The sequence below is a fragment of the Pseudomyrmex gracilis genome, unplaced genomic scaffold (genome assembly GCF_002006095.1).
Source record: "Pseudomyrmex gracilis isolate BER0280 unplaced genomic scaffold, ASM200609v1 scaffold_138, whole genome shotgun sequence".
Classification (NCBI taxonomy): Eukaryota; Metazoa; Arthropoda; class Insecta; order Hymenoptera; family Formicidae; genus Pseudomyrmex; species Pseudomyrmex gracilis.
Window position 1 is genome coordinate 24,731 of NW_018020722.1, and position 12,230 is coordinate 36,960.

General features: G+C 36.0%; 2 protein-coding genes across 3 annotated transcripts in view; one reads left to right on the forward strand and one right to left on the reverse strand.

Moving 5' to 3' along the window:
- LOC109856960 (nuclear pore complex protein NUP98A-like) overlaps nt 1-3,194 on the reverse strand; it is a 7,877-nt gene extending 4,683 nt beyond the window's left edge. The window contains exons 1-5 of the mRNA XM_020432753.1: nt 3,141-3,194; nt 2,667-2,712; nt 1,447-2,325; nt 1,109-1,405; nt 64-919 (exon numbers count right to left, since the gene is read on the reverse strand). Coding sequence (XP_020288342.1) covers nt 64-919; nt 1,109-1,405; nt 1,447-2,325; nt 2,667-2,712; nt 3,141-3,194 — 2,132 coding nt within the window. The remainder of the gene's footprint in view (nt 1-63; nt 920-1,108; nt 1,406-1,446; nt 2,326-2,666; nt 2,713-3,140) is intronic.
- A 1,758-nt stretch (nt 3,195-4,952) lies between these two features.
- On the forward strand, nt 4,953-12,177 carry LOC109856930 (serrate RNA effector molecule homolog). Of its 2 annotated transcripts, none has more exons than XM_020432703.1 (15): nt 4,953-5,104; nt 5,463-5,590; nt 5,816-6,139; nt 6,430-6,624; nt 7,931-7,997; nt 8,119-8,366; nt 8,476-8,657; nt 8,739-8,992; nt 9,094-9,234; nt 9,324-9,569; nt 9,664-9,831; nt 9,939-10,201; nt 10,311-10,580; nt 10,769-10,891; nt 11,920-12,177. In XM_020432703.1, the coding sequence occupies exons 2-15, from the start codon at nt 5,472-5,474 to the stop codon at nt 11,993-11,995; spliced, it is 2,676 nt and encodes an 891-aa protein (XP_020288292.1). In that variant the 5' UTR covers nt 4,953-5,104; nt 5,463-5,471; the 3' UTR covers nt 11,996-12,177. The 2 variants fall into 2 exon arrangements, with proteins under 2 accessions (XP_020288292.1, XP_020288293.1); XM_020432704.1 differs by lacking the exon at nt 4,953-5,104 and adding an exon at nt 5,158-5,274.
- Nucleotides 12,178-12,230: the final 53 nt, after the last annotated feature.

The following is a 12,230-nucleotide window of genomic DNA, read 5'->3' on the forward strand; positions in this document are numbered from 1 at the left end:
GTAGATCCGTCTTCTGGTTTTCCGCTGTATGGAGGTCTATTATAACTTCCAGGTCCACTAGGCCAAATTCCAGGTCCGCCTCCGAGAGGTTTGCTAGGTGTAGATCCGTCTTCTGGTTTTCCACTGTATAGAGGTCTATTATAAGTTTCAGGTCCGCCTCCAAGAGGTTTACTAGGCGTAGATCCGTCTTCTGGTTTGCCGTATGATGGTCTATTATAACTTCCAGGTTGTCCTTCAGGCCAAGTTGCACTTCCGCTTCCAGATGGCTTACCAGACCAAGTACCACTTCCTGTATCAGGATATGTTCCGTGAGGAGTAGTTCCATAACTAGGTTTAGTATGTCCTTTGACACCAGGATAACCTGAACCTGAACCATGTGTTGGCGTTGTACCATGCAATGATGTTCCGAGAGTACTGTGTGGACCAAATGATGTTCCAAACGCGCTTGCTCCAGCACTTGCAGTTGCGCTACTACTTGCAACACTAAAACCAGGTTTCTGTCCTGTTCCGCTAAAAGAACCGCTTGATGATACAGGACTCGATGTGCTCACATGATTGAATGGAGTTTTAGTTGTTCCAAATCCTGTATTTGATGCAGGAAATCCAGCATAAGAACCTGTAGTTCCTGGATGTTGCCAAGTATTAGTTCCACTTCCATAATTTGGTTTTGTAACACCCGGATAACTGCCGCTTCCAGTTGGAAATGTAGTTGGAGTTGGTAATTTTCCAGAACTAAATACATTACTTTGAACTCCAGGCGCAACTCCGGGAGTATAAGAGCCACTGTTAACATTAGATGGTAATTGATTTGGTCCTTGAGGCTTATTAACGTACGATGGTTGAGCATATTCTGGTTTATTGAAACCAAATGGCTGTTCCTTTTTACCAAAATCAGGTGTTTCTCCATGGGGAATATTTCCTGTGTTGGATGTCGCTTGTTTCAGTATAAATATGCCCACACATATTATATATAAATTTTTTTATAAAAAAGTACATATACATATTATATAAAATTTCTTAATTTAATTGGTACTGAAAAATGAAACAAATTTTATCACAAAGCAAAATGTGATTTTTAACACTCTTGGCTAAGAGATATGATACTAACCTTGATTGCAACTTAAACCAGATCCAGTACAACCTGGTGTACCAACAGGCGTAGTTCCGTAACCTGAATTCCAATTTGATCCAGGTTTACTACTGGACCCAGTATTTAAACTGTATCCTGGTGTATCAACAGGTTTCGCCGTTGTTCCGAAATTTCCACTATCATGTCCAGTATTCCAACTTGACTCAGGTTTCGGCGTGACACCGTAACTTCCAACAGGTGTGCTGTCACGACCCGTGTTCCAGCCAAGTTTTCCAGGTGGAGTAGAAGGAAATCCTGTGAATGATACACCAAATCCTGTATTCCATTTTTGTCCAAGTTTTTAACAAAAGTATTACCGTGTCCAGTATTTTGAGGTGCTCCGGGCGTAGATGGAAATCTACCAGGTGGTGCGTTCGATCCGGTTGGCGCAGTATTCCAGCTTGTTCCAGGTTTTGGTGTTGTTCCGTAACTTCCAGCCGGTACACCGTCATGCTTATCGCTCCAAGCAGGTTTCGGAGAAGTGCCAAAACCACTTGGCGTTGTTCCTCCTTGCCAGTTCGGCCAAGAACTTGATGTTGCGAACGCATTTGTAGTCACTCCGCCATATCCTGGCTTGGATGCAACAGATGGAGTATTCCAGCCAAACCCAGGTTTTGATGTGCTGCCAAAATTATCGGTTGGTTTTGAATATCCGGTATTTGGAATATTCGGTGAAAAAGAACTAGGATTAACTCCTCCTCCGGCTTGGATGCCATCATCAGTATATACGCCCGTAGGTCCTGTCTTCTGCACTCCGGGTGGCTGCAATCTTCTCTTGGGACCTTTGTTAGCTCCATCTGAGCCGTAATGATCGTGTTTGCCGGGCCTGTACTGACCGTCATCGCCGTCATCGCATTCATCTTCATCGACTTCGTCTTCTTCCTCCTCCGGCTCGTCTCGTTCCCAGTAATCGTCATTCTCCCATTTGCATTTAGAGCAACCATCACCGTTCTTATTATAGTCATGACCTCTGTCTTTTATTCCGTGATGATGACCAGCACCATCGTGTGCCGAAGGTGTGTTGTATGATTTTGTATCGCGATTAGCGTCGTTGCCTTGAGGAAAGCCATAGCTACGAATTCCTTTATGTCCGTCATGAGTCCCAGAAAGACTACCGGTTTCTCCAAATGTCCCAGCAAACGCATCCGCGTTGCTTAGCGCGGATGCTCCTGCATATGCACTGGCTGATGCGCTGCCTAAAAAATATTTTTTTGTCACGTCAACGGTAAATTCCAAAACACTGTGAAATGAGTGTTATTATGATTTACTTAAAAAATTACAAAAACAGTAATTATAAGTGTAATATTAACGCAGTCTTATATAAATCTTGAACAATTTGTTTTTAGCAGAAAATATTTTACGTATAAACACAAATTAAAAAATTATCCTTTTTTATCTTTTTGTTCAGATCGACCTTATTTATATTTATACACGATATGTAAGTATCTGGTAATGCATGACAATAGTAATAAGAAAGGCCTTCACCGCTATTTATGAAGATGATTTCATGTATGTATAAAGAAGGAACTAAATGTACATACTGTAGGCGCCACTGATTCCTCTATTGTCTGTTGCATGTACGCCTGAAATATAAAAAACATGTTCAGATCACCCCAAATTCTATCCGCATGAACGAATTATAAAATTAAATTACACAATTTTGTGATCAAATACAAAATACGTACATTTACGTACGAACTTTTGATTTACTGATTACCGAGCTTTTAAAATTGACACATAATTTTCAATTTATGGAACAACGCACATGCGACTAATTTTTCGACTAATTTACATTTTGTTGATTGTTAAACAATATTCAAATTAAACATATCAAATAGATATAGCAAATAAAAAAACCAAACTCTCATCTAAATAAAAGCCTTTAATTTTATTACTTTTTTTTTCATGTCAACTTGATTTTTCACAAAACACAACATTTGCTAAAAAAAAAAGTCAAATTTTTCACGGAGCGGAAGGAAAAACTACCTGAGTTAAGAAAACACGCGCATACAAAGATTATCACCGGCAGAAAATACTTGAGATCGCCAGTCTGCGTATCGGTCATCTTGACTTTTGCGACTTGTTTTACCGGTTGCCTCGTGTACACTGCGACGCCGGTTGCCGCATAGTCATTGTCAGGAGTATCCTGATCGAAAGCTTTATATACACACGCATAAGGATACTTCAAGCAGTGAAAGGAACAAAGTGAATCCAAACCTTCGCTGCGAGCGATCACCGCGCGAAGGCAGCAAAATTCTCGGGATCGAACAAACATCGTACATGCATGTGTCGGACAATGAGTAATAATTGTTTCGCTATTACTACCACACCAAGCGAACAAACGCCTCGATTGATGCGTGCGCTATGTAATAAAAACCTGCATAACTTATAGTTTGAGAAGACGCGGTCCACCAGTCTGGCGTCATCGTTTCTTTAAAAGTTTCCTCGCGAGAGACTCCGATGCTCATCACGTTCGTACACATATCCTGAATGGCATGTTGTGGCGAACGAGTGGGTTGCAAATCCGCTCGCGTGGCTAAAATTCAAGAGAGAACTTTCAAATCCCCAGTTTATGTCTCTTTTGGATATTATCATGTACATCTATTATTTTTGTTAAATATAATTAATGTAAATAATATATACATTGACTTATATACCGTATGTTGCGCTATAGCTCACAAAATTGATATTCCAAGATTTTCGCATTTTTATTAACAAAAATATAAACAACTTTAATCGATCGAATTGAAACATTTGTTTCGATCAGACGATGACTGGTTTTTTGACGAATCATTAATATCAAAATAAAAATTCTTCTCGTATTATGCGCATACCGAACTTTGACGAAATGTCATAGAATTATATGTGGTCACCATTATACACGCGTGTGTAAAAAGAAAAAGAAGAAATCGCGGTTTAATTAATATAATACATTCGTGAGATGTATATTTTTGTATCTAAAATATGTGCGCGCTCATAGGCACGTTGGAATGTCGTGTCTTCTTTAAAGACGCCAATATCCTGGATGTTAAATACGATCGGATAATTGGGAAAATACAAAGTATAAAAATACTCGGCGCGCGCGCTACAAATCTCCCATATACATACCGCTGACTGATGCGAAGATGAGATTGTTATCATAACGAAGATTTCAATTTCCTTATTTACCGCAGAGATCCCGCATCCGTGTACCGGCAGATTAATATCACATGATCACAGTAGAACTCATTATACCGGAAATAGAAAAACTCTTGTACGAGATGCATGCAGAGGTGTTTTTCTCCATCGATGCGCGTAACAATAATTTGTTTGTTGAACTGAAAAAATGTTTTATGAAAATTCTCGCGTCAAAAACTTGCAAAATTCCAATCTGCATCTGTAATATATTATTGTATAGTTATTTATTTCTTATATTACACAAGAAGTGTGTATTTTTTGTAAATTTAACATCTATTACACAAATAAATTTGTTTCATTTATTTAAAAAAAAAACTTACCGTCGCGTGCAAAGATAAACATTGCTGATGATTTTTTTCAGACTTGTTTTTTTAAAAATTTCTTATCTCTCATTGTGAGTAAAAATGTCTGACTTGTCTCTTTTAAAATTCTGACTAATCCCATGGCTCTCAGGTCGAGTTTAATCTCTATTAAGTTCGCATCAGGAGAGACTAGAAATCGAAATATAATTATTCAATTGGAATTTAATCAAGTTGATAAAAGCTAAAACCTTGAGTTTTGGTAAATTTTGTTCTGATTGGTTCTTTGACCGGTTCTCTCTTTCCCGATTGGTTGGATGGTAGTGACTTAAGTTGGGTGGCAATACTTGCGCTTTTGTTCTATTCGGTTCTTACATCCGTCTCGGTCTACTTTTTGAGTGAGAAGCCAAAAAATTAGTTGACTCTCAGACAGACTAAAATTCGAATAGCAAAGTTAATTTGTCCCATCTTTTTCTATATTCAACTGGCCACATCTGCGGTAAGTAAATCGCACGCTTGTCTTTAAGTATCCTGTAGTTCTGTGTTTTCACACGTAGCTTCCTCACGAACTGGGATGCGTGTGTTCTACTTTGAAGCGTAGAGAAAGTTTTATATGTTGTGCCTTTTTGCGAGTATTTCTTCTATTTTATTAAGTGATAACTGTTCTAGGTACGTAACATGAATTTGATGTTCGATGTTTGTCGCGTAAAAGAAATTGGCAATTTGTGTTACAACACACAAGGCTTCGCCCATAAGAATCTTAACCTCTTATTCGGTTTCTTTTTCGCGTTTAACCTTGATAGGGTATCGCAATGCTACGTATGTGTAATTGAGCTTTTTTTGTTCTTTTTCTTCAGGATTGCAATATGGCAGATTCTGATGATGAATATGATAGAAAAAGGCGGGATAAATTCAGGGGTGAGAGAACTGAGTCATATTCGCGGGAGAGAAGAGAGGATCGCAGACGTGATGACTGGGTTGATAGGTATGTATAGATTATACATGTATGTGTACGTACGTACACATACATTTTGATCTTATTTTACAATTGTTCTTAACATAGTATAGAATCTCTTATTTTTTTATATACTTGTATAACTATATTAAAAAAAACCCATTGTAAGTTTGTTTTTATAATTTTGTTTTTAATTTCTTATAATTTTGTTATATATTATTTATTCTAGTTATACTAATAGTGTAATTCTTATAGGGAGTGGTCCAGTCGTCCTAGACAGCGTCCCGAATATCGAGAATATCGAGGTGGAGGTAGCGGAGGACGTGACCGTTACAGTCCCGCGAGATCTCAGGAAATGGCGCAGCCTTTGAAACGGATGCGTTTCGATTGGGACGACAGACCTAGATACGGACACGATTATTACGGCGGTGGAGGTGGCAGTGGTGGTGGTGGTGCCGGNGGCGGCGGTGGCGGCGGCGGCGGTGGCGGTGCCGGCGCTGGCAATTCTTGGAGTCCCGATCATTACGCACCACCTCATCATAGCAACCATCACTATGGCAACCATAGTAACAGCAACAGGTTTGTTTTTTGTCATTACTCTTTAGTTTATCTCTTTAAACTTTAGTGGAATACGAACGATAAATAATGAAAAGATCGGGATTTATGAAGTTTCTGCCAAAACGGAGTCGTTTGACTCCAAAATTGTTAGCTAAATTAAGGTAATAAGTTGTATTTATTAGGATAAAAGTTTTTTTTTGCGGCAAAAATGCACAGCTATTGTTAAAGAGAAATTTTATTTTTTGTGGAAATTTTTATGTAAACTGGATCATTATCAAACTTTATATCCATGATGTGTATATTATTTTCAGTCGAGAAGTAGCTGGTAATTTCAGTACTTCGAATGTTGAAACTCAACCACCTATGATGTCATTTAAAGCATTCCTTGGTACTCAAGAAGATACTATTACCGATGAAGAAGCCATTAAACGCTACAATGAGTACAAATTGGAATTCAAGAGACAACAGCTTAATGAATTCTTCGTTGCGCACAAAGATGAAGAATGGTATGTTAATTTTTTATTTATATATACATGTACACACGCGCACACACATTATATATGTATATATATACGAAATTAGATTTATCACGTCATATACAGGATTCACGTTTTATCATAATTTTTAATAAGTTATAAAATAGAAGTAATTTTTACAGTGGCTAAAAACTATTCTATTTTTTTGGTAACTGAATAAACCACACAATGTCATTGAGAGCACATGATTAAGAAAAATTAATAATGTGGCCACTGTAATAGAAATTATTATCAAATGCACAGAACTCTGTCCATGCATGTATGTATATAACTACATGCTTGGATAAGATTAAATAATTATTTTATAAATAATTGATGAAAATTGCAGAGATATACGATTATTGTAGCTAATTTCAAACAATATGACCAGCTTTGTCTATCCCTACAGCATATCGCCGCCATCGCCTTATACCTTGGGTCATCTCGCTCGTTTATTTTCTCGATCGATATTTTATGAATTTCGCGTTTCGCGCATCGCTGAAGACATAAGGTGCCTGTTAGGTAGCTAAATAAATTACGAGCTGGGCGCGCAAAGCCCAAACTTGCTCGTGTAGGCCGCGTTCTAAACCCGCTATTTATTTTTATCTTTAAGTACAATAATGTCTTTGTCGATAAATCTCTGAGTCGACCAGAAAACTGAATACGAGTAGAGATATGAGTACAGGTGAGGCTTAATCTTGACAATGTTGATTTTACCGTGTTTTAAGACATTTTTTAAGATGACACACATGCTGATTTTTATAATATATATATATAAATCATACAAACAATTCGCGTGGTTGAAAAAAAATGTTACTTGCAAATTGGAAATTGTTTTGTTTTACCAATAATCCGTTTTTTATTTGGCTACTTCTGTGCTCTTTAACTAAAAGTTTTTTTTAAATATTACACAAGATTTATATAAAAGTTTTTTAATATTACACAAGATTTATAGGTAGAAACATCAATATTATAATTGACAATTATAAAATGTTTATAGATATATATACATGCATGTCACAATGAGAAGTGAAGCAATAGATATTCTGATCTTGTGTTTTTACTTCTACTGTGCATCGAGAAACTATTTTGCAATGGTTCACGTATATCTCATCTATACAGACCGTATATCTCCAATTTTATTTACATTTTTATTCGTATATCGTCTTTAAATTACAGAACTAGACTACATCATTGAATTTATACGTGTGACTCTGTTCAAAACTGGTATAATAATCATTGTACAAAATATCTTTGTAAGTTTTTGTTTACTGATAATTTTTTTATTGATTGCCAGGTTCAAAATAAAATATCATCCTGAAGAATCGGTGAAGAGAAAAGAAGAGCAGGTAGCAGCATTAAAGGTAAATGCAATGCTAAAGAGAGAGTATATAATATATTTGTGTGTGTAAGATAATATATTGTTTATAAAATTTTTTTAACACATGTACATAATTTGACTGAGTGAATTCATGATTTTTTCAGAAACGCGTCGACGTTTTTATGGACTTGCTAGATTCGAAGGCAATAGATAAAGTGTCGATTGATGCCGATCAAGCGGACGCATTGCTGTATCTTTTAGATGCGGTAGTTATCAAGCTGGAAGGAGGGACGGAAGAAGATTTGCAGGTTTTGAGTATTAAACCACCCAAACCTATGATAGCTAAAGATGTTTCCAAGGAAAAAGAAGATAACAAAGCTAAATCTGTGACAGAAAAGAAACCTGAAAACAGGTATTTTTTGTATAATATTAAATTATACAAAATAGGGTTTAACAATAAGATCAATTTTAGTAATGTGCTCATTAAATTTTTTTTTTTTTATATATATATATATATATAGCGCTAGTGACGAAAACAAAATGGATGACGTGCAGACCGAAGAAAAAAATGCCAAAACTGACACTATTCATGTTAAAATCGAGAACGCGGAAAAATTATCAAACAGCAGCAGCAGCAACAGCAGCAGCAGTAGTTCTTCCGGTAGTGACAATAACAAACCGGATACAGCAACAACAGAAACTCGTAAGTACAAAACTAAATTAATATTTTCTCGTGCGATTATCACATTTGTGTGTCACTATATAAATTATGCGAATATATTAGCTGCTACTGTAAAAGTGGAGACCGCTAACGAGAAAGGGGCGGAAGAAAATGCCAATGAAAAAGACGCTAAAGAAGAAAATCAGGAAGACAAAACGGAATCAAAACCTGCCAATAAAACGTCTACTATCGAACCAGAAGCGGTGATTGATTTAGCCAGTGAAGACAAAGACAAAGAACCGAGAGCCTTACATAAAACGAGCAGTATCTTCCTTCGTAATTTAGCTCCGACTATCACCAAAGCAGAGGTCGAAGCGGTTAGTTGCGATATTATTTATTAAATCTAATTCGTTTTTTAATTGTATTTTTTTGCATTATTGTGTAATTTTAATTTAATATTACGTAATTAATCGGATAGATGTGCAAACGGTTTCCTGGATTCTTACGTGTGGCTATAGCAGATCCACAACCAGAAAGACGATGGTTCCGCCGTGGTTGGGTATCTTTCAAGAGACAATCAAATATCAAAGATATTTGTTGGAGTTTGAATAATATTAGAGTACGTGTTGTGTTATGCGTGCTGTTATCATTCAACGATATCAGGAATAAATAATTTTTATTTTCATTTTACTGTTATTATTTACACAGCTTCGTGATTGCGAGCTCGGTGCGATAGTGAACAGAGATCTGTCGCGACGAATTCGATCGGTAAATGGCTTGACATCTCACAAACAAATAGTTCGGCACGACATCAAGCTCAGTGCTAAAATTGTTCACAATTTGGACAATAGAGTAGGGTTGTGGAAAGAGGAGAAGAAGGATGAGAGTGCAGGAAAACAGGAAGAAAATAAGGAGAACAAAACCGATCAAAGTACCATTGAGATTGAGCAATCTGTGAGTAAAAAAGTTTTGTCTGAATAAAAAAAAGTATTTTTATGGTTTTTTTTTACGATTTGTGCACGAATCCAATTCTTGTGCTATTATTTAGGCTTTTGGATTGTCATCTAAAAATCCAGTATTGAAGAACATAACAGATTATCTGATAGAGGAAGCTTCAGCCGAGGAGGAAGAATTACTAGGTATGTCGGGAGAACAAGAAGAAGGTCAATTGGGTGACGGAGACAGTTCGATCGAGAGGGATCCAATTTTGATCAAGGTAAACCAAACGCATAACTCACCTGAAGTTATTAATTAATCTGATTATGATTATAGAAAATTCAATAAATTTATGTTTCAATAAACATATTTTTTTGTGCGTTTCAGGTATTGGATAGACTATTGCTGTACTTGAGAATCGTTCATTCGGTCGATTACTACAATCATTGCGAATATCCGAACGAAGATGAGATGCCAAATAGATGTGGAATAATGCACGTGAGAGGACCGGCGCCCAGCAGCAAGATTTCCAGTGCGGAATTATCGGAATATTGTCGTAATTTCGAGAGCAAAATGTCTGCTTTTCTACAACCGATAGCCACCTTATCGGTCGAAGAATTCGAGAAACTGGGCGCTAAAAATGCCGAAGCGTATCCTTTTTTTAAATGTTTTTAAACGCGTTCATGTACAATGTGCAAAATAATTGATAAATGTTTATTATACGTATTGTGTATTTCCTTAATACGCACATATAAACAGTGAAGTCGAGAAATTCGTTCAAGCCAACACCCAAGAATTGTCAAAAGACAAATGGCTATGTCCTCTTAGCGGGAAGAAATTCAAAGGACCCGATTTTATTCGCAAACATATTTTCAACAAGCATTCTGAAAAAGTTGCTGAAGTAAAAGCGGAAGCTGAATATTTCAACAACTATCTGAAGGATCCGAAAAGACCTCAGCTTCCTGAACATCCTGGTAACAAGGTCCCACTAAGAGAGCCACGCGATACTTTCTCTTCATATCCGAACTCGTAAGTACAAAAGTTAAGAACGAACGTTATTTTACTAATATGTGAAATTATATTGTAATAATTTTAAAGAGCAAGTTTTTTTGTTTTCTTCCGTTTGTGTGATTTAAAACTTTAATCGGCCAATTTTGACTAACGTATAATGAGGGCAACGTCGTTAAGATACATTGCAAATTTGCAATTGTTTTTAGATTTGCCAATTACGGCGGTGGATATGGCGGCAACCGTGGCGGTTATGGTTCCGGCTACGGCGGGGGATTTGGTGGCGGATTTGGGGCACCGCGATCTAATCGTGGCGGATTTGCTCGAGGACGGTAAGACAATCCTTTTTTTTATGTTCCGATGCGGAATAATAATCAAATGTGTTTGTTCAGATAATCATAAAGAGGACTTGCACAGGTGTACACTCAATTATGTGTTACGCACACTAAAATTATAACAAAAATTTTGATAAATTTTCTTAAATTGCGCCACATATTCTTGGCCCTTTCGAATCAATAGACTGAAACGTAGTGACAAAATGTTTTAGGCTCGCCCCGGATACTGACTCAAGACCTATTATTACTTATAATGACTTGGACCATCTAGACATGGACATGTTCTAAGTTTAGTTAAAATCTACGCAAATAATTTGCAGTTAGAATCAATAAGATCGCTCGTTCTATATTACAGGTTCTATTAGAACAATTCCGATATCGGAAACACACTTAAAAGAAAGGAATGTCGTTGCTCAAAACACGATATTTTATACTTTATTTATTTTTTATACTTATTTAAAAACCACACGTATCCGTACAGTACAACTTCCAATTATTTGGATATGCGACTATCTGAGATCGAGTTCCATCCGAAAACTCAGATTTATAGTATTCGAAGATATTCGGATAATTTTTTTTGAAAACTTTTATCAACAGTATAAATTATTTCAAATCTGAATTTAAAAAAAATTCGTCATAACATCAGATTTGAACAAATCTTTAGTCTTATCGTATATATACTTTTCTATTGAAACGATTAAGTGTTCTAATAGCTTAATTAAATTTTTTACAAAATTAAAAATAAAAAATTTGAACGTCGATTTTACATTCTAAGTCTAAATCTCAATCGGGGGTTGTAAATTTTATGACATTTTATCAAATAAACACGTATTTGCATATTATTCGAACGATGTTATTTTATTTTATCCCAATTCCATTTAAATCCTATGTCCGGTTGGTCGTATGTCATACAAATTTTGAAGATGTCAAACGAAAATTCTGTATATAATAGAAAACAAATATGATAAGTGTAAAATACTATCTTCTTTTACTATATTCTTACTTATGCTAATAAATATTTGCAGTGGCGGTAGCGATTTCCGACCCATCATACATTATCGAGACCTTGATGCGCCGCGAGAACCGGATGAATTCCTATAAGATGATCACGTTAAGAGGTATTATTACTACTTGACACAAAGATATATAGATGTAATATGTTTAGAGAATCACACTTGAAGCTTCTTCAACGTTACATTTTTTTATATATAACAGTATTCATAAATGTATGAATATAGCATACTTGTGTCCATATATTTAAATAATAAACTTTTGGCCAAATAGTACATTTATTACAATATTGGAGTAAATATATTATAATATTATTGGAATAAAT